We start from the raw sequence: 22,691 nt of genomic DNA, 5'->3' as shown, positions 1-22,691 counted from the left end.
ATGAGGGATCCAGCTTACATCATGAATGTTCCAGTTTTTTTATGATGAAAGAAGAAACTGTACCTTCTCTGTCATTGCTGGGGAGTATTTATAGATCCATACAGACTGCATTACCCTGGTGAGTAATTTCAATCCCCTCCAAAGCTCATATACAGGGTTTTTTTTCACCCTCGCCCTGGTAATAATTACGGCCACAATTACCTGCTGTTTTTTTTTTTTTTGTCTTGAGCGATGTCCTTGTATAAGTGGGTCTCTGCAGGAAGTTTTTTATTTTTTTTATTTTTTAAATCAGCTTAGAGTGAAATTTGACTTTTGTTGTATTTTGTTTGTTGTTTTTGGTAATGTGATAGTATACGTTCTGAAGCATCCTTTTTCTGTGATTACTAAGCAGATTTATGGATATTTATTCACAGTGGTCATCAGAGATAATATTATCCTGGGGAAGGTATGACTGAATGACTTTTGACTCAGATTCCCCTTATGCAGTATCTATGCATCCCCTCTACTCTCACATGTTCCCCATGGGGGGGTTTTTGGCTTTCTGCTTTGGCTTTGTCCCATGGAATATCTATCTGTTACAGACCCTATCTTATATTTCCCAGTGGTTAAAATGCCTTCTGGAATGATGACTTAAATTATCAAGGAGCACAGTGAATATTTTATTTTCCACCTCCCCCTGCAAAGGTAATCCTGTCTGAATGGGCTTTACAGAGACAAGACTGGAGTGCCACAGCAAACAGGAACAAACGGGACGAGCTGACAAAGACAAAGGGGAGCGCAGAGACTAAACAGACACAAGGGAGGCGAGGGTAATAGAACACAGGTGAAACACATTAGGGCGGGGCAGGCAATCCACAAGGAGGGAAACAGGACAAAGACAGGAAGTAAAACAACCGTAAGACACACGAGGGAAGTAATACAAAATAAAACAGGAAATTAAACAAATGTCCAAGCATAAGAGAGTCTAACAAAATCCAAAAGTGTACAACCAAAAAGTGTCCATCACGGCAAACTGACCGAAACATTCTATGACATTCATGTATCTGTTGTTTTACAGAGAGTTTAACCTGAGCCATGCATACCACAATTATAGCAATCATATCACATGGGCACAGGGTTAGTAGTATACAGATGTTAAAATTATCTTTTTATATGCAATGGTATCAGATCTGTGTCGGCCGATACCCAAGTTCAGGTATTGGAGCTGGAATTGGGAAGAAAAATGGTATCGGAACATCTCCAGAAGAATGGCTTTATTTAAAGTTTAAGGCATTTCTACAGCCTTATACTTTATTGACTGTGTTATAGTCAAGTGCTGTGGAGCTACATATAACACATAAATAGGCCTATATATATAAAAGCCCTTCTCAGCACCAGGGAGAAAAGAGTATAAACACCAACATGAATTCATTCATTCATTTATGCAGTTCGTATAAAGTCACGCTGCAGCTGACCTCATATCTTCATGATCCTTTACATTCAGTTTCCACTGTGTAATGAGGCTGAAATAAATCTGGCAACTTCAAAATATCGCTCGAATCATAAACCCCTGCAAAAGTCTGATTCATAATTTACTCATTTGAATTTAATCGCAGCAGCTCACTCTGAACAAGAACATTTCAGTCTGCTGTTCATCAAACTGACTTTTGCATGACTGTCACTTGAATATAGCCTCCTTTTGACAGGAGAAAGGAGAGATCTATATTCTCCCTGTGGCCTCATCTCGCTGCCGTGCCTATCTCAGCAGTTCACAGGACGTTTGTGTGTGTGCCGGTGATACGTGAGAATGTCCTGAATCTGACAATTACATCCGGCAGTGAAGACAGCTGCCCGAGCCTGTGCACATCTCTGCTTACCATAGTAGAGTGTCCCCATCAGACGTCGCTGCACTGATGCAATGCTACGTATAGTGTCAGTCAAAGTCCCACAAATTTGCTCTGCTAAAGACACCTGTCATCAGCTCCATATTGTACTCACCAGCTCGATGGAAACAACAATCTTGTCAATAATGTAAGCTCTCTAAGATTGTTGTTTCCATCGAGCTGGGGAGTACAGTATGGAGCTGATGACAGTGTCCGTCAACACTGTCTCATCCCTTACTGCTGCATTATTTAGATGCTTGCCATGTGCTCTGAAATGGTATCACTTGTGGCATTTTTGTTGGAATACATCAAATTATTTCCACTGTGAATCTTTTTTTTCCCTCCATTTCCCCCATGAGGCTTCAGCATCCATCAGGGATCAGTCAAGGGATGAATCACCGCTGGTTGGAGCATATTGCAGAATATAGATATGTTCATAAAACATCATTTGAGTCAGTCAAGTTTGTCTCACAATGTAACCAAAAGGTACACAGCATGTTTGACATTGACGTTATCCTTGGTTTTGTGTTTAAATTTTTTAAAATCTGTTTTTTATCTTTTTTAACTTTTTATTGACAGAGCGACTGTAGCCTTAATTCAAGGAATATTTTATAATGCAGGGAGAAGCAGGAAACCCAGTTGAAGCCCCCACCTACTTAATTTTTAAATTTCACAGAATTTCGGAGAAAACCAAAATTAACAGGAATTACAGGAAATAATATGAGAACAGTATCGATATGAATAATAATATCAAAATAAAAGCAAAAAATGTGCATATGCGATGTGTATGAGTGTGTTAATGCATGTGCGTGTGTGTGTCTGTGTGTCTGAAAGGAGGATAATATTGGTTTATGCACCTGCATTGACTCATGAGCAATAGTATTAACACATGTCAATATGAGAGACAAAAAATGGATACATGGACAGTACACAGGGGGAAACAGTTATAAAACAACATACATTTTGTTGTTAAATAACACTGCAGTCTTGCAAAAAAGAATATCCCGCACACTGCTCTTGTCAAATAACAAAAATAAATAAATAATAACAATAAATAAAATAAAATAAAAATAACAAAAAATACATTCATTTTTGAGCCTTAATGGATTGTTCAGATTATTCACCATCCCCACACTGAAGGTAGGAAGATTTATGAATAAATGTATGAATAAATTTATGAGAGGAGTTGGATTTGAGACATTTTCTGTAGTTTATTCTTTTTTCGCCTGTAAACCAAGGCTTGTTGAAGTGCAATCCTTGATAGATAGAGCTGTCAAGTGGAAAACATTTATTAAAACTAAATAACTTTCATAAAATTTTGATCTGCAGAATCAGTATTATTTCCCTCATACAGATGTAGTGCTGGCAAGCATTTGGTACGTTTAGCTCTATTAACCTTGATTAAAGAGTGCTAGGATACGGGTCCAACAACAAGTCCAAATTTATGAGCCCAGATTTTATTCCTTCTCTCACAGTTAGTTAAGATGTTTTGAGTCAAAGTTGCTGAATTTTCCTGAACTCCTGTATTTTTATGAATAATAATGAAAATGCAACTAGAATAAAGAATATGAGAAAATCCCCAGTGAGGGCATGACATTTATTTTTAAAGAGTTTTGTTTAAAGAAGTTTATATTGAAATGTCAACATACAACAGAGTTTATGCTCATCAGCATAAGCATCGGGTCAAGAGAAGTGGACAAACCTTCATTAAGATAATTCATGCTAGAGTCAGGTGGGCGATCACCTGGACTGACTTGCAGCTCTTTCTATCAGCCGCAGTTTGGTGTGCGTGCAATGCAACCAAATGACACTTTCACAATGTCTGCCTGGTGTTTAACAAACACCTGCGGAACCATTACTTCTCTATACATAAAGCACTGGCATGTCGAGGAGGGGGTTTTATCTAGTAGCCATGCCAACCACATACATCCCCAGGTGTGAGTAATAGTAAGCAGCATAATCCCAAGAGACACATAATGATGGATGCACACATTCTGTATAGTGATGTGGGTTATGTGAAAAGAACGTGTGCAAAATGGAGAGATCCACAATTGAACGTGACTTTATTAAAACATTAGTCTGGATTTGGATTGATCTTTTGGATTGGATTGACTCTACAAGTGCTCAATCACACATGATGAACATGCTAATGAGTCTGTGGCAGCGGGTGTTTCAGTCCAGCCTCTGCTCATGTTTCACCTTCATGTGAGTGATGCTTCCTCTTCATGTGTGTGATGCTTCCCGGTTTGGTTGTGCATAACAGCATACAACAACAGGTCAAAGAGATTACCACCTATTACTAACCGACTGCCAAATAATGACTAATGGCGCTACTGCAAAAATAATGACTGAGACTACATCCACACTTTAAAACAGCGTTTTAAAACAAATATGAGCTCCGTCCAGATGAGCGTTACCCATGTTGCATTCACCACTGCTAGTCGTGACCAATAAGATCCCATCAGGGAGCAGACATAGCTGTCTTCAACATAATTTCCAAATGTCTCCACACTACAACTGCAACCCTGGAGTTTTCTAACTAAAACCGGGTCAGCAGCATTTCCAAAAGTCTCAGGTTTATGTGCACAAAAAACAAGTAAAAGGAGTAGTGTGGACGCCAGGCGAAAACATAGCAAAAGTAATGCATTTTAAAACTGACTGACTCAGAGAAGTGCCATTCATCAAGACATGAGGTGAAACGATTACAGTTAAGTGACTTACTGGGCAGCCAAAAATAAATTAAAGTGTTACTTACATGAGCTTATCACAATGTTTCAAAGTAGACGCAGACGCAGACGCAGACGCAGTTAATTCTAAATGTAGCAATCAGTGGCATAAAAGCTTTTTGGCCACAACTTTTGTGGGACTATTCATCAAAACGTAGCCCTTCACCTGTGTTTTGTACATTTTTATTTAAATCAGATCTGACATCTCAGTGTGAGAGACTCTTCAGTACATTATGAAGAGACTCCTCTCTCCCTTGTTGAAGACCTTCACTGCTTCACTTCTTCACTGGCTAATTAATCTTCCACAGAACGAGAACAGTCTATGTATAATTAACAAAGACAGGATGAAAAGGACCTCATATGTGAGTGACACTAAAATAGAGAGTGACTTCCATTCTTTTTTCATGACACAGATGGGTTCAGTGTAAGAAAAAGTCAGTTTTCACAGGTATAGGAAGGTAAAAATGATAAATGAAACTGACATTTGGATATAAATTTCATTTGGAATTCATCACGGCGTCTGTCTTATTGATATGCCAACCATAGCTCTCGTTTCTCACTACATCTACAACACTCAAATTGTGGTTCAAAATTCCCATGCTGTCCTTATATATATAATTATGGATTTTTTTCTCTGCATTGCCAAGATCAGCATCAACATTTTTTCACTGTAACACATCTGACAGTGGGTAACCTGGTCCATTTGAGAAGTTATCAAATAAATGAATCTAATGTTTGACTGCAGACCAGTGCATGGGATGGATTCCTCATCTCTTATATACACTGTTTTAATACCACTTTTATTTTAAACCTTTCATATCTTTTTTTCTAGGAATGTTTAATATCATGTCTGATTTACAAAGAATTTACTTCAATCCACCAAATGTCTGACAAGGTGGGAAAAATAATAAAATGCAGATAATAGTACTACTGTAAACAGCTCTTTTATATAGGCTAAGTCCTGAATTGCAGTCTTAAAGTAGAGGGTATTGAGCTTGATAATAGAAGATGCTTTTCATCACTGGCTCATGTGGCTCTCAGCTTGCCATCAATCGATAAAGCAAACAATCTACCATCTCTCCCAGTACAGCTGGTTCCTATCTGTATTCCTGCTGATATCCCGCATACAGCTGCTGAAGCTTTCATCCCTCCAAACATTGACTCTTACCTCTGACTTAACAACAGAGATCCATCCCAAACAAGTGAACCCAACAGGTGATGGAGCTGCTGATGTCTCCTGATCTGAGTTACAAGACGTAGCTCTCTGTGTGCCTGCACTTTGGTATTGCTTTGTAAGATACAAATGCCTGTGAAAAGTATTGACCCTGCTTTAAGGTTTTAACATTTTAGTCATTTAAAACAGTCAATCACGGTGGATGTAATTAGGATTTTTAACACTGATTAACAGAGAAAGACTTGAAAGCATGTTTGAAAAGTGTATCCAGGTTATGCAAAAAAAGAAGACAAAAAAATGAATGGTTGCAGAGGTATTCACATCAATCAAGTCAATAGAAAGAAGAAGCCACATTCAGCAGCAGCAGAGAGAACTTACAAATAGCCACTTCAAGGGTTTTGATTCTGCTTACATCTGCTTGTTTGTGTCTTTTTGCCTGGGACATTGTAGCTTAACCTCAGTCTCCTCATGTGTGTAGCCATCAAATGCATATTTAGCACCCCCTTTACAGCATCTTTACATTTAACAAAGTCAGTTGGAAACATTAAATGGACACATTTGCTTAATTAGTCTTCAACACTGACTGTGACTATTAAGAGATGAGAAGCCTGCTTTTGTCTACCTATGTCTGAAATCAAGAAGTCATTCAAAGTCACTGTGAATTTCATGTTGTAAATCTACCACCTGCTGTGCAGACATAGCAATAGTAACTGCATGGGACTTGACAAAAGGTCATTTAACTTGTCTTGGATTTGTCTGGAATTTTGCTTCGTCTTCAAGATGCAATTTTTGTCAAGCAATTAGACTAACCATCTGTTAGACCCTCCACATAAAGGTGTGCTTAACCTAAGAATCAGACCTTGATTGAACACAGGTGATTTAGTTCATGTGACTAATTAGCTTCACTACTGATGACTACTTGCACAATTATGTGTGGTGTTTTATATTTGTAGTTCAATCAATTTGTAAAGTATATTTTTTGGGGGGCTTTTATGCCTTTAATGGACAGCACAGTGGAGAGTGACAGGAAACAGGGAGGCAGAGAGAGGGGGAATGACATGCAGCGAAAGGCTGTCCGATGCGGGATTCGAACCGGGCCAACTGCAGCGAGGACTGTAGCCTCTACACATGGGGCGCCTGCTTAAAACACTACGCTACACGACGCCCCGTTCAATCAATTTGTAGAGACTTTATATTGATCAGTGTCATGAAATCACACAAATCTGTGGACTAATAAAACATGATATCACCTTTCACTGGCTCTGTATATGACATACAGTAAATGTCTACGGTGTAACTTCCTGACCTTGCCCTCCCTCAAACACACAAGTAGAAATGTCTCAGAGCCAGTACAAGTCTCATCAGAGCCTAATAGCTGGATAATAAATGGACACATCCCTCAGCCCTGAGAGATAATAAGGACTCAGACCTATTCCTGGAACTAGTCGCCTTTTTCATTTTAATTAATAAGAGGTCAGGCACATGAATTATACAGTCCTTTATTCATCTTTGCACTCTCTTTAAAAGTTTCATGAGAAACTCATGCTTGCTTGATATTAAAACCCTTCAGTGAAACATCTGGACCACAGCAGCTTTGGCAGCTTTTTTTCCTCACTTGTTAGATATGTGTCTGTTGGTATAAATTATCCAATCCAAATGATCCGATATGTAAAATATGCATTATCATAGGGAATCATGATTGAAACATGCCATGTTTCAAAGCATTGCAATATGCATTTGCTTTATTATTTATGGCATGCTAATGAATTCATCCTGGACATGGCATACACGGCTTACGCGTATACATTGATCAACATGTGATCTACATCTGTTTGTTCTGTTTATTGACTGAATGTGGAGCACAAAAAAAGAACAGAGGGACAAAGGTTTCAGTATAAATGGCAAGCAAAGTCATGCACCGTCACATTACAAGCTCTTGTTATTTGTACTAAGATGCATTTCAAGCACACAGAGGAAGCCTCTTATGTTTGACAATTCAGTCTTTTGAACAGTCTCCGAATTTGAGCAATCATGCATTTGCACACACACGCACACACACATGAAAAGATATAAACATGCGGAAGGTTTTGTGTACGTGAGTCATCTGAACGCCATCAAATACACGTGAGTATGGTGTTTTATAAAGGCAACAACCCTCTCTGATTCACAATTAATATTCTTCTCTTGGAGGTTTTTCCATTAAATGTGAGGAGCCAATAAGGGATCTTCTCAGTCATCAGAAAGGGAAACCGGTATAAACAAGTATGTGATAATTGCGAAATCTTCTGATGTATGTGAGTAATGACAAAGTGGTAGCCTGTTGTTTTGAAATGAAAAGCATATGCAATCTGTTTAAGTGGCTGCTTACGTAAAGAGCAATTTCAGACATTCAGGATGCTGAACCTCTCAAAAGATCCATATGGAATTTGAACACTAAAAGGCTCAATAAATTGCTTTTTGACCACAAGTGGGAGGTATGTTTGCATACATAATTGAAAGTTTGAAATGTACTTTTATCTGAGCGCATATAGTGTTTGTCCAAAAACCTGTAATTTAATATGAAAGCAATAGCCGGTTATATTTTGCTTTACTGGTTGATCACACTTTGAACCCTTGGGAGAAAACTTTTGCCAGGTTTGCCCATCTTTCCTCACAGTCACGACAATGTTTTACTCACACCTTAAAGAATCAGGCAGGTTATTTTTTCTTTTTATTCTTCCTAAAAAATTCCATTAAACAAAATAAACAAAAACAAAACCAACGACAACTCAATTTATCCAGCCCACTAAGTGTGTCTGTGCAGACACAGATTTATGTTGCATTACATGTATGCATGTTTGCCATAGAACAAATAATAAGCAATATATTGCATTTTGACATATAAATTAAGTGTCCCATAAGGTTTATGAGCACATTTTCCCAGAAAGAAACCACATTCAATGGCAGAGAAAACTTAAAAAAAAAAAACCCTTTAAACAAAAAAATTAAGTATCATTCGGTGGCTATATTCATTTACATATATATATATATATATATATATATATATACACGTGTTTTTCATGTCTATATATGTATGTATATACTAATGTATGTAAATAGACAGATTGATAGATAGATAGATAGATAGATAGATAGATAGATAGATAGATAGATAGATAGATAGATAGATAGATAGATAGCAGGGATCCACCCCCATCCCTTCCAGCTTGTCTTTAAGGATGGGGGGTTGAATGGTGTTAAATGCACTTGAAAAATCAAAGAACATAACCTTTATGTAACCACCTGGCATGTAAAGGACGGCATCATCTACTCCGATATGTTCTTTGTAGGCGAACTTTAGGGGGTCTAGTGCATGTTCAACCTGTGGCTTCAGAAGATGGAGAAGCAGCCGCTCCAGGGTCTTCATGATGTGTGGTGTGAGGACCACCGGTCTGTAGTCATTTATCTCAGCTGGTCGTCCTACTTTAGGTACCGGAACAAGACATGATGTTTTCCACAGGACCGGGATCCTTCCTATTTGTAGACTTAAGTCAAAGATCCTCTGGAGAGGCTCAGTCCTTTAACAGCCTCAGACACACACCATCCGGGCCTGCTGCCTTTCCAGGACGTAGCCTCTTGAGCTCCGCCCTCACCTCCTCCGCTGTAAAGGACAGGAGACTTGACCCCAGTGTGGAGGGAGTTGCAGCTGCAGTGTCAGGTTGTGGAGGAGATTCTGTAGGAGAAGCTGCAGCTGAAGCAGTGGGAGAGAGAACAGGTTAGGCTGTGTCACACCTGTTGTAGAACAGGTTGAACCTTGTCCACATCACCTGATGTTGTCTGGCTGTTCTTCTCTCTATAGCCAGTGATGGTCCTCATCCCCTTCCACACCTCTCTGGTGTTGTTGTGCTGCAGCTTCCTCTCTACTTTCTTTTTGTAGTCCTCCTTCACCTGCTTTAATCTCCTCTTCAGCTCATGTTGCACACACCTGAGCTTCTCCCTGTCTCCATCTCTGAAGGCCTCCTTTTTCTGGTTTAGGAGGGTCTTGATGTTACTGGTGATCCAGGGTTTGTTGTTTGGAAAGCAGTGTACAGTCCTTGCTGGTATTACAGTCTGTGGTACATTCAACCATTCTATCAAGGTCAGGGTCCTTTGCTGTTATCACTTCCCTGTGACTCCAACAGGACATTCCAATCTGTGCACAAACAGTCTTTTAGAGACTCACTGGCCTCCGGGGTCCAGTTCCTGAATGAGCGGGTGGTTGCAGCCTGCCTGAAGAAAAAACAGATTATGATCTGATCTGCCAAGTGGTGGTAGAGTTGAAGCAGTTTAGGCCTCCTTGACATTTGCATACAACAGATCCAGTGTCTTATTTTCCCTCGTGGGACATCAACATACTGAGTGAAGTCAGTCAGGTGAGAGGTGAGAGTGACATGGTTACAATCCCCCGATATTGCAATGAATGCATCAGGGTGCTGGGTCTGTACTCCCGCAACAGTCTCGTGAATGATGTCACACGACTGCAGGCTCTGCTCGTGGTTGAATGTAAACAACAATGGTGACGATGTGAGAGAACTCCCTCTGTATATAGTATGGTCTAAGACGAACTGCCAATTACAGAAGAATGATATTTGTACAAAGCTTTACTTACCATAAGGCGGCACGGCAGGACAGTGGTTAGCACTTGTTCTGGGTCTTTGCATGTCCTCCCTGTGTCTGTGTGGGTTTTCTCTGGGTACTCCGACTTCCTCCCACAGTCCAAAGACATGCAGTATAGGTTAATTGGTGACTCTAAAGTGCCCATAGGTGTGAATGTGTGTGCAAGTGGTTGCTTGTCTCTATATGTCAGCACTGTGATAGACTGGCGACCTGTCCAGGGTGTACCCCACACTTGCCCAGTGTCAGCAGGGATTGGCTCCAGCCCACCCCCCCACCCCCAGAGCCGGGGCCAGACAGAACATTCATAATAATGTGTGCTGCATTACATATGATCTTGACAGTGCAGAGAGTGAAAGATATTAGTTGCAGTGCATTGTGATGTGTAGTCTCTGTGATTGTGAGACAGCCTTGGGGAACCCTGCAAAATAAAAGCTAATTACTGATCCCAGTCTCAGGTGGCAGCAGGATGTCATTTCAAGTCATAAAGGAAAGAAGAAGAGCAATGCAAAGAATTAGCTGTGATCTGAGAGCACATCTGCAGAGTGTAATATTAAAGATGTAAGGCTAGGAAGTGTTGTTCAGATAAATAATAGACTGTGACAAAAAACAGTCATGTTTGATTAGGGAAGTCATCAGGGAATGATAGCACATCTAATCAGGGTCTCAAACTCGTCTCCTGATGTAAGGCTATGCAATTAAATCGGCTTCACCATCGATCAGATAATCGAGGAAAGGACACCCCAGGTCTGACAGCTGCTTCAGGCTCAGCAGGAAGGAGGAGGGAGGAGACAGGGACAAAGTTTGTTAAAGAAAATCTGCCGGCAAGTAAGTTTACAGAGTCACCTACCACTGTCACTCAAACTCTGGGTCATCCCCTAACCTGCAGAGTTTGAGTAACCTTTCTTTCTGGAACAGAAACTCAGAGTCTTCCTTAACCAACTCAGAGTTTTCACTAAACCTGCTTTCTGGTATTACTTCTGGATTGAAGCCCTGACCATGAACTACAGTTTGTTGCATGTTGTTAACCCTCTCTCTCACTCATTTCGCGTCTCTTTTCTCACTAATAAAGTCATAAAATGCCCCAAAAATGTTTTTTAATGTTTGTTTTTTATGTTTGTTGTTTCCTGCTTGTGATTCATTTGCTCTTAGGTCAAGTTTCCATCCAAATACTGTGCATATCTTCACTGAATTTCCAGAAAACAGACAAAAACGCATTTTCCCATGAATTATGCAGATATGAGCTTTGTGACATTAATTCTCCAGTTAAACCACTGCAGAAGGAGAGAGTGTAATGTAATGTAAAAGAGTGCCGGTCAAACCTCAAATAAATAGAAACCATGTACTGGAAAACGTTGCATTCATGATCATTTCATGCATTTGTTTTATCTCTACGTTTTATTACATTGTTCAATTTCTAAAAGGGCAGACAATGTATATTAAGTCTGTGAATCATTTTGGGTTTATCTTTGAGGGACTAAAAATCCCTGCTGGGGAAAATTGGTTGGATTGTCATTGGGTGCAGATAGAAAGTCAGTGCAAGATGCAGAAGATGGGCGAAGTGTGTTTTGTGTGTTTTGGCTGCAGCACAGAAACTACTTTGGAATCAGTGTATATGTAATCTCTTCGTAGTGGAGTGCAGAGTATTATGACATTTAAAATCACAGTACATTGCTTCATTTCTGTAATGTTTGAATGTTTGAAATTAATTTGAATCACATTAGGTGAAAAACTGAATTTGTCCCTTTGAACTTTTGAGTGCCTTTTTTTTGGTAAAGCTTTATACACCACACAAGTTGTATTTAGTGTAAGAGAGATTGATAGGATACTTATTGGATATCTATACTAAAACAAATTGAAGATACTCAATCCCTATTTTATAATTACTGGGTGCCATAATGTTGTAACCGTAATATTGTTACACAAAACAGTATGTGCCAATGTTTTTTCACAATGAAACTAGTTATGGTGTGGTAAGTTAAGTTAAGCAAGCTAAGTGTGGTAAGATATCCATTATTCACAACATGTGGTGCAACAACATGGCTAGCATCCACTGCGCAACACTCAAGGCTCTCCCTCACCTAAAACATATATCAAGTTAAGGAATATATACCACTGTTTTGTATTGAGACACTGAAAAAATTTCAGTAGCTATTATAGTTTTCACCCTTTCCAGTGTATATATATGAAATGAAGGTGAATTTAATTTCTAGATCAATTCTAAATGCTAATTTGTCAAGCTCTTTCTTTCTTCTGTACACTATATTTACTTAGTAAATTGCAGGCTGTGGTCTAAAGCATCTCTCTTGTTTTTCTTGAAAACAGTGTTACTCCCATGATTCCACTTATTAAATATGAATGGTTAATAAAATGCTAAGACTATGGGGTGTGTGTTGCATGGTTTGAATTAAGAATGCTGATCTGTCAGCTGCACCGTACCTCCTCCTCTCTGACTGTCTGGCAGCTGGGGATGCTGCAGTGGCGGTTGCTGGTCATTCTGTTGGCAGTAAAGGTCAGAGTTGAGTCCCAGCCAGCTGTCAGACAGTCACTGACGAGGGTCATGGCAGAAGACTCAGATTTCTGTGCAGCTTTGGAGAGAGCATGGAGCATAATATTGTTATAGCTTTTTCAAATGATGTGTTTGCAGACTGATTTCAAAGGAGTGTAATATTCAGATCCTCCGTGTAGTGAATTACATGGGAGTCAAGGGATATGTTTCTCACCTTGGTCACCTCGACTTATAATGACATGCTGCAGCTAATGACACATCTGTAAATCACTGAGACAAAAGCATAATTGCTGCTGTGTCTGTCACCTGATACTTCTTCAAGTTCTATCTTCCAAATGGAAGATGCAGAAACTATCAGGTGACATACAACAGAACAGACACAGGGGCCTGTGGGAAAACAAGATAAACTGCAGACAAACAGAAGTCTGTGTGGCTAAGCACCTCTTAAGAGTAGAAATAAACATTTCCACTTTAAATCCAAAGGGACATTTTTCTCAACAAGTGCTATTGGGAAGACAGAACACAGTCACATGAAAAGTCACAACAGTTTATTATTTGGTAACGCCTCAGAAATCATCACCCCTTAGAGGTTAAGATAAAAGTCTTTGAAAAATGTAAACATGTTGCAACATTTATCAGAGCATCTTATCTGAAGATACTTAATCTTTAACAAACACAGACCCACCTGTTGTCTCATAACAGACTGTTTTAACCAGCACCTAACCAATATCTGTCATTATCATAAATATGACCATACAGGTAAGATGTAAACTAGACTGAACAATCACATCCAAAGAATACATGATACATTACATATTTACAGGATAAAATGCATTTACATTTGACACTTTCACATTCTACATTCTAAGCTCCATAGATTAATTTTTGAAAAATTATGGATTATTCATCCATTTCGCAAGATCAGCTCTTATATAAACTCTTTGACGAACAAATTTACATGCAGTGAAATAGAAATAAAAATCTTTAATGCAAATGGTGCGTCCATTTCATGATTCTTATTTGTCTTTCTGGCAAAAATAACCTGATCCATATTGTACTGTTGATTCCATAGCTTGCTCCATTTGTCAACTTTAAAGAATCACATTGTGCGCCACAATTACACTAAGAATAACGGTGTATTCACAATGCAGTTGAAAAACAACGGTCTTGCACTGCACTTTCTGTATTGCTTGGCATTCACGGTAATGGGGAGGTGTGCACTTAAGCTGTTTGTTGGCAACAATGTGAATACATCTTTAGAGTAGACAGACACGCTAGCCACTCTCTGAGACATAAGCACACTGGTTCTTTGTGCTAAATGCTGACGTCAGCAAGCTAACACGCTCACAGATAGCAATGGTAAAATGCTGGTGTATCATATTTACCATGTTCAACATCTTAGTTTAGCTTGTTACCATGCTAACATTCGCTGATTAGCACTAAACACAAAGCACGGCTGAGGCTGATGTCATTAGTTCTGTGCGTACTGCACTGATTCAAATTCTGAACTGATGATGATGCTGGAGGTAAAGTTACCGGGACACCAACTGTTCATCCTCTGGGGATCATAAATGTCTAAGCCAGATTTCATGGCAGTCCATTCAGTAACCCTCTCAATCAATATTAATCAGTATCACAAATGTCAACCTCATGGTGACAATAGAGGAAAAGTCACGGGAATCACCATAGTCATAAGGATTCATCCTCTGGGGCCCATGAATGTCTGAATTCCATGGCAAGTCATCCAGTAGTTAGTCAAGATATTTCAGTCTGGACCAAAGTGGTGGAGCAATGGATCAACAAGCCACCATCTCTTGAGCCACACCACTAAAAAAGAATATAGAAATCCATTAGAAGTACTGTTCTGGTTATGTAATAGTGACTTAACGGCCATCATCTCATACCTCATCAGTGTAACATCCCTATAATGACCTGCAGTGTGTGTGGTACTCAGTAGTGAGTTTCAACATGAAAGCAATTGTTCATTTCTATAGTGTGCTCTCACTACAATATACTGCTACCACAGGGACTTGCAGTACTGTGATGCCTGTCTTCACACTTACTTCAGTCTTTCTCATAAGGGAGCAATATTTTTACACCGTGTTCAACAGGCTGGATTGAGGTGAGAGAAGTGTCTGTGAGACGTCAGGCTTTTATCTACTGTCTGACAGGCTCTTCAGGCTGATGTACAGGGAGCTGACCATGGTGGCCTCCTCCTGCATGGACTCCTTCAGATCAGGCTGACCCATGCACATCAGGGCCACCAGTCTGTTGGGCAGCTTCCCACTGAACAACAGGTAGATGCAGGGGTTCGCACAGCTGTTCAGACTGGCCAGCAGCATCAGGATGGTAAAGGTTGCCGCTGGAAACACAGAGGAGGAAATGAGAGAGATATTCATATGAGCCCTTTTCTCCTTTTGTTTTATCCATTTTAAATTGAGAGGACCTTCTCTTGGTTATAGATACATGTTGTCAATAATTAAACTCAGATTGTGCAGATTACAGAGTAAAATCATTTGCAGGGCTGACTTCTATCTATCTTATATTATTAAAGTTGCTATATGGAGATGGCACCCTCCTTCTATAATATTTTCTTTTTTTTTCTTTTTTTGAGTGAATACATATTATATGATAAATGCAGGGTCATAATTTTAAGGTTATGATGTAACCCTATTTAAAAGCACTTACAGAGAATCAGATCTGGATTCCAAACTTGATTAAAAATAATTTCACAGGATTATTTTTTACAGGAAATCTGTCAAGCTGTGACCAAGGATATTTAACTTATTTTTTGTGTTTGTTTTTTTTCATTGTTTGGCTCAGAGTTTATAGCCATTCTTTGAATTGAATACATCACAGCTGATAATTTGTCATACTGTTGCATGCTGTAATTCCTATGTTAGAATGTATTTTTGTATGTAAAAAAACATTTTCTATGTGATTTTTTCATGTTGTCAGATCCCTGTTGTCTTACTCTGAGTGGGCGCCTCAACGTCCCAGACAGACCAGAGCTGCACAGTGAAGAAAGGCGTCCAGCAGATGATGTAGGCGAGCACAATGACCACGGTCATCTTCACCGTTTTCACCCTCGCCTTGGACACTCCTGCCACGCTGCTGGCCCTGGAGGACAGCGGCTTACTGACCGCCTCTCCGACATGGTGCGTCTTCATGTGGAAGTTGTTGCGCACGGTGCGGCAGATGCGCACTTGGCACACGATAACCGTGATAATGGGCAGGATGAATATCACCAGAGTCGTCCAGGTCACGTAGGCTTTCGGTCCCCACGGCTTGATGAACTGCGCCCAACAGTCGTACACACCGGGAGCGACCTCGACCCGAGAGAAGATGAAAATCTGAGGGAGGCTGCCGATGAGAGAGACGCACCAGGCGGCGCACACCGGACCGTTCAAGCGCGCCCTGCGCCTCTGGAAAGTCACCATGGGGTTGCAGATGGCTTGATATCGGTCTACTGTCATCACTACTATCATGTAAGTGGAGGCAAACATCCCGACCACCTGCAGGTACTTCACAGCGCGGCACAGTATATCTGGTCCGACGAATCTGTCGGTGATGTCCCAAATGAGTTGCGGACAAACTTGGAAGAACGTGACCACCAGATCTGCGAGGCACAGGTGGAAAACGAAGACACGCATCCTGGAGAGCTGCTTCCTCCGCTTCCACAGCACCATGAGGAGCCCGAAGTTTAGGATCCCCGCAGTGATGAAGATGATGGACAAAAGAATTATTTCCACCTGAGCCAAGCTCTCATCTCGCGGCTCATCCCCAAAGAGCGCGCTCTCCAAAGTGCTGTTACTGATGTTCACTCGAAACCAAGCCATGCTTTCACACCAAATACAACACTACAGGGTAGCTGAACACAAAACCCATTCCAGGTGAAACCAGCTAAAGTAGAGGCATGCAAAATACAAAAACTTTAAACATTCACTTTTAATAATGTCATTAAAAGGTAATTCCTAAAAAAAAAAAAAAAATGTTGTGGGAGTTTAAAGGATGCATTCTGCAGGCAGAAACTGAGGTATTAGTAAAGGAGAGATGGGGGCTTTATATCTCCTCATCTCTGCAGGAGGGAGGAGCAACACCACTCCAGCACAGAAAATACACAGATCAACCACCACATTAAATCAGGTAACTGGCTTTAATGTGGTGCTGCTCGGGGCATATCCGTGGTCTGTTTTGAAAGACCTCATGCTGAACCATCAATAATGAGATTTAAAACGTATTTCAATTATTTTCCATCATGCATCATGGCAGCACCAAGTCAAACATACACCAGTCTTTATTTCTCACAGCTCCTGCCACAGGATTTACACGAGTGCAATGTACTTCAAGCAAACGAATCACCAAGTCTCTTTAATTAAAAAGAAAAAAAAATATTTTTCATAGAGGATATTTTCCTCACCAAAGAAATTATATATTACTGCAGTTAAATAACAAAACTTCTTACTGTTTCAACAAATAAAAATAACCATTTCTATGGTGTGGCGACCCCTGCTGCTAACTAACTCAAGATTTTATCTCACTATTCATCACAGATTCCTATATCCATGTTTCACCTTCCTTCATCACACCTCACCACATAAGTGACAAAGACGTTAATTGGCTGAGCATCAGTACAGTGTCGGCCATTTATCTGAGGACCTTAACATAAACAGCAGGGCTATGTAATAACACATGGTGAAATCAGCTGCCATTGTCCATTTCACATTCTGTCATAAGGTGATCTCTTTAAGTTTACATGGAGATGCAGATGAACAGAAGTGGCCTTGGGGTAATTTAGAATGAAATTACATTCAGCAATGGGTATGCACGTGTCAGTTCTTGTTGCGTCCTCCGTCAACAACACGCCTCAGTCTGCTCAATCGATACCTGTGAGCGGCACAGTTACGGTGTCAGTTGTCCGGACTGTTATTGTCTATTGTCATCTGACACAAAACACCTGCTTTTCTGTTCATTTCACATAACTGAGCAGTTCATCTTTGTCCATTTGGTAATGACTTTTCTTCCAGATGTCACGCAGCTTCTGTAAAGTAGCACCAATCTCCTTGCCTGACGTGACACCCAGCCTCCTCAGATCGTGCCCGCTGACAGGGAATCGAGGGATTGACCATCTGCTGAGCTCTGCAAGCAACTTCTTCTCACCTTGGTACTTCAGCAGCTCACATACTTTACTCTGAGAATCCAGCTCCCGACTCTGAAAAGATATGGCATGTGTGAGAATTAAAGCCCCTGAAAACTTTGTTTTAGATTTATCTTCTTTAACATTAAATATTCATCACAAAAAAAAAATATATTATTTATTTATGGGTCACTATTAAAACATTCAGCTGATCTGTTTTATCAGGACTACATGGGTGTGGTTTGACTTGATTTAATTGATGATTGTCTTGCAACATAACAAAACAAACCTGTAGCTGTCATCAGATTTTGATTAAAATATTCCTAAATCCTGATTAGTTCACAGAAATGTGTGACATCACTTTTTTCTCCCCACTTCAAACCAGTTAGAAAGACTACTTCTGTTACAATTAGTGAGTTTCAACAGAATTTTACTGAAGCTGAATCCAGTGTTTAACAAGATTATCACATCTGAATCCTTTCAATTCCCTTATTGAATCCACTTAAGTTGTTGCTTTGTTTTTGTTTTGTTAAAGTACTAAACTAAAAAGCTTAGTAATTGAAACTAAAAATAAATGTTAACCACATTTGACTATCAGTACCCAATCCTAGTTAGTGATTATAAACATTTTCTAGAACGCCTCCTGTTGTCAGTGTGTCAGTATGGGTGGGAACATGTTGCATTCAGATGTGGGTGATGGATGCAGGTGGACCACTGTCCAGCAAGAGCAGGGAAGTAAGATAAAGGCTACAATTTGTGTGTACAAAGTAACTCAAATCATTTTCATGGTTGGCTAATCTGCTCATTTAATGATTCATTTTTGTGGTCACATTTTTCTAAAGCCCAAGGTGATGTCTGCAAATTGCCTGTTGTCCAAAACCCACATATGGTAGTGAGTTATATATCACAGGACCTGGAACCAGTGATTTTTTTCTCCTTTGATATTTTTGCTGGAATATATTATGACTGAACTTCGTGTAGCAGCTGCTACATTGCAGGTGTCTGTCCAATTAGCTTCAAAATCAGCTGAATCAAGCTGGTATAAAATAATAATGCCTGCCTAGAACATGGTGTGTACACTCTGAATACTCATGGCTAAAATCAATGACCACATTGTCCCACTATAACTCTCTCAGGCTATTTTTGTTTAACACAAACATGACGAATTAACATATTATTGTATTGACGCACTAACTGAGGAGACTGAAACTTACGTCAATGATGAAGTCAGTGAAGGGTTTGAGGCTGTCCGGCTCGTCTTTGCTCTTGCGGAGCTCTCGTCTGTATTTGATCAGGAACAGAGCCAGAGTCTTCTCCTCCTTAGACACCTTCAGTCGGATGTCCATCTTTTCTACCTCCTCTGGGCAGCGGAAGAGAGCCGCCAGGATGGTCATGGGTTTGGGAGAGTGGTCTTTGGTGTTCTGCCACACTTCCTTCATCTCCTCAACATCGCCATCTGGAGGTAAACCTGAGCAGGAGCAGGGACAGAAGGGATGAGCAACAGAGCAGAACAGAAACAAGAAAAAAATGGATTTTATTGTAATTACGCTGATTACATGTCTGAAGCACCGGTGTCCTGTTAGAACAATTTTTACTGAATAACCTGTTACGAGGGTCATCCGTCTAGTGCTGACTAATACCAGGGTATCAAATCAAATCCCACTTCAATCTCAGGAAAGGAAATTGAGACATTCCTTTTTCAGAAGCGGCTCCAGTTTCTTGACAATTAATGAAACTATTGATCCTTTTAACTACTGCCTGCACTTTGCAAATAACGACTTGATAGCAGTCATTATAGCTGAGACCATTGTCAAGAGGGATCAGATCCATGACAAACATTATGTTCCAACAGTTGGGAACATTTTTACCAAACATAAAAACTAATGGTGACAATTGAGCCATACAGACATTTATTGCTTGAATAAGAATATAATATACATATTATCTTATGTAATCAATTCTAGAAGTTGTTGTTATAAAACTAGTTCAAGAGGATTGGCAAAGTTTAATTTTTGCTAAGAAGAAAGTAAACAATTGTGATTCATGTACGCATGTTTATCGCACACACTAATAGTCAGGATAGCTTGGCCTCTGCTGCTTCAAGTTGTGTGTAAAAGGCAGTTGTGTAAACACTGTACCATAAACTGCACCTCTTAAAGGGATAGTTCTGGTTATTTGATGTGGGTTGTGTGAGGTAGTCATATATAGTCGGTGTATTACCTACAGTAGCCGCAGTCAGTTCCAAACTGGGACCGCGCTGATTAAAATCTACTGTAGGCAATGTACTGACTATATATGACTAACTCACACAACCCCAGGTCAAAAAAACTGTACTATCCATTTAATAACCGTGTAAAATTGTTTCATTGCACCCCACTCACCTGTGTACTGGGCCAATTCCAGCCTGTACATCAACTCCAGCAGATGAGCAGCATGGTTACCAACCACCATCTTTTTTATCTCCACCCAAATCCGTTCTCCTGATACTGCTGCCAGTCCACGGCCATTTTCCCTGATGGCGGTCAGTGTCTCAGGCTCATGGTCATCAGGATCCAAGGCCACCCTGCCATAGAACCTGGGGTGAAATAACAAGATTAAGGTCAATACACTTTCACTTCAAACAAATACAGAAGATGATATTAGTCTTCACCTTCCATTTTTATTTTTTCTTGTTAAAATTTTTTTTTCATTTTTTCCTCATGAATTGGGTAAGATGAAATGAAACGAAACAGACCACCTGAAATATCGCAGTATTCTCAGGTAGTCCTCTTGGATTCTTTGCTCAGCGCTGCCAACAAACCGAACTTTTCGGTTCTGCAGGTCTTCATATCCTTTGAAATAGTCGTACAATGTGCCATCGAGCCCTATAAAGGGCAAAAGAAATCATGGTGAGGACTTCTGACACATGTATATACCACATGCATCTCCAAAACTCAAGCCAACACAATGATAAGTCATAATGATTTCTCAAGGCACAGTTACCTAGAAACATGGAATTGATGGTGAGGTCTCTCCGCTCAGCGTCTTTCAGCCAGTCAGTGGTGAATTCTACCTCTGCATGACGTCCATCCGTCTGAACATCCACTCGCAATGTGGTCACCTCAAAGTTCTCATTGTGTAGCTATATAAAAAAAAATTAAATAACAATAAAGAAAACACATATGACAAGAGGCACATTAAGACTGCCCTTGTGGTGCTGTGATAGGATACAGATGATGCAGGTCCTCATTTTGAGTCAGTGTCCATCTACTCACTCTTACTTGTGGGTGGCGTAGTAGTTCAGAGAGCACTAAAAAATATAGTTATTTCACAATCTGTACATGGTAAAAGGTATGTCATGTATGCAACCTTATGGAACCATTTGTTCCAGCCTGAGCCCACTGCCTCATTTGATGCAACATATTTACATATTCCAGGAATAAACAAATCAGAGACATAGCTTCCTGTTACTGGGCTACTTGTCTCCTTGGTGATCTTCCACAATCAATCATGATGGCTAGTCCATTAACATCTTTAAATCAAGATCTATGACCTATTTAACTGATCAATCAGATTAATTGCATGTGGAACAAGCAAGTGTCTTTTACCCGTGCAGTAATGGTCCCATGCTTCTCTCCTTTATTGTTGATCATTCTGATGCCAGCAGTCTGGAACATGTGCTTCATCTCCTCTGGAGTGGCTGTTGTGGCAAAGTCCACATCCTCAGGCCGCTTGCCAGACAGCAGATCCCTTACCGCACCTCCAGCTATCCTCAGCTCATGCTGGTGCTTCTCAAACACCTCTGCAAAAACCAAACACACACTTAAAAGAGTTGCGTTAAACCTGGAGGGGCAAATAACTTTTCAAAATGATGAATTCCAGTGTCATGAATCAACACAAACATTCAGTTTTGTTTTTCATTTATATTTTGAGTCTGGCTCTCTGCTCTCTTTTCACTCAAATGCTGAGATTATTTCTACCTCCAGAGCAGCTTTGGCAGTGTTTTTTTTTTTTTTTTTTTAACTGTCCTGCTCCCTCTCAAACTTGTATAAATGATTTTGCATGCTCTCTCATCATTTAAACTGACTTTAACTGCCCCTGCTGACATGTCTGTGGGAAATGAGTGACCACAGCAGCCAGGTGTCTGTCCACGGCTGCACCTCACCTGCTAATCCAGTCAGTCCATCAGTGAACAGAGACTGGAACTCACTGGTCTTCAGCTGCATAGTGTAGAGACTCCTCCAATAGAAACCTGTTCTACCGATCACACGAGGACTCAGTATCCTGCTCCACATCTGTACAAACAACAAAAACATAGTAATGTACTTATGTCTGGTACCGTCCATCAGCTTTTATTGAGCTAGCTAACGGTACGTGTCCGCGTGCACCTGTCAAGTTGTTTACACATACACAGCAAGTGAATAACACCGTCATGTCAACATTTACGTACCAGATATATCACACAGACGTGACTGCAACTCAAACGGAAGAGTTTATGAACATACAGCGCAGTTACCACTTCACAATGTCGCTGTGTCTTCAGTCGTGTAGGGCTACAGGAAGATCTCTCAGTAACATGCGGTTGCTAACCAATAGCGTAAGGCTTCGTCACTTCCACGAGGCGGAGCTTGTGCTACTAGTAGCTTTCTCGCGAGATTCTCGCGTAGCGGCG

The 22,691-nt window shown here is 40.2% G+C and overlaps 2 protein-coding genes across 3 annotated transcripts; both read right to left on the bottom strand.

Moving 5' to 3' along the window:
* Positions 1-13,436: 13,436 nt before the first annotated feature.
* Positions 13,437-17,044, bottom strand: avpr2b.1 (arginine vasopressin receptor 2b, tandem duplicate, 1). 2 transcript variants are annotated; one of them, XR_008826121.1, is made up of 3 exons: positions 15,878-17,044; positions 14,967-15,265; positions 13,437-14,730 (listed from the first exon to the last, which is right to left on the bottom strand). XR_008826121.1 is itself a non-coding variant. In XM_056364472.1 (2 exons), the coding sequence occupies exons 1-2, from the start codon at positions 16,740-16,742 to the stop codon at positions 15,057-15,059; spliced, it is 1,074 nt and encodes a 357-aa protein (XP_056220447.1). In that variant the 5' UTR covers positions 16,743-17,044; the 3' UTR covers positions 13,437-15,056. The 2 variants fall into 2 exon arrangements, 1 of the variants encoding a protein (XP_056220447.1); XM_056364472.1 differs by having other exon boundaries at positions 13,437-15,265.
* Positions 17,045-17,182: 138 nt separating this feature from the next.
* Positions 17,183-22,616, bottom strand: trnt1 (tRNA nucleotidyl transferase, CCA-adding, 1). Its single transcript, XM_056364460.1, has 8 exons — positions 22,470-22,616; positions 22,185-22,314; positions 21,628-21,821; positions 21,023-21,161; positions 20,778-20,904; positions 20,422-20,615; positions 19,255-19,508; positions 17,183-18,115 (listed from the first exon to the last, which is right to left on the bottom strand). Exons 2-8 carry the CDS (start codon positions 22,312-22,314, stop codon positions 17,873-17,875), a joined length of 1,281 nt encoding a protein of 426 aa, XP_056220435.1. The 5' UTR covers positions 22,470-22,616; the 3' UTR covers positions 17,183-17,872.
* Positions 22,617-22,691: the final 75 nt, after the last annotated feature.

Source organism: Seriola aureovittata, chromosome 2, assembly GCF_021018895.1.
Source record: "Seriola aureovittata isolate HTS-2021-v1 ecotype China chromosome 2, ASM2101889v1, whole genome shotgun sequence".
In the NCBI taxonomy this organism is placed as follows: Eukaryota; Metazoa; Chordata; class Actinopteri; order Carangiformes; family Carangidae; genus Seriola; species Seriola aureovittata.
The sequence above is the reverse complement of the archived record's forward strand: the minus strand, read 5'-3'. Positions and strand labels throughout refer to the sequence as shown.

Bases quoted from the DNA above. Each gene is read 5' to 3' on its own strand.
- avpr2b.1 (XM_056364472.1), bottom strand. From the start codon at position 16,742: ATGGCTTGGTTTCGAGTGAACATCAGTAACAGCACTTTGGAGAGCGCG. The intron at 15,266-15,877 runs GTAAGACAACAG...CTGTGTTTCCAG, and splicing joins CGTTGAGGCGCCCACTCAGA to CGGCAACCTTTACCATCCTG.
- trnt1 (XM_056364460.1), bottom strand. From the start codon at position 22,314: ATGTGGAGCAGGATACTGAGTCCTCGTGTGATCGGTAGAACAGGTTTC. The intron at 21,822-22,184 runs GTGAGGTGCAGC...TGGTTTTTGCAG, and splicing joins TGGACTGACTGGATTAGCAG to AGGTGTTTGAGAAGCACCAG. The intron at 21,162-21,627 runs GTAAAAGACACT...TTTTTTATATAG, and splicing joins ATGGGACCATTACTGCACGG to CTACACAATGAGAACTTTGA.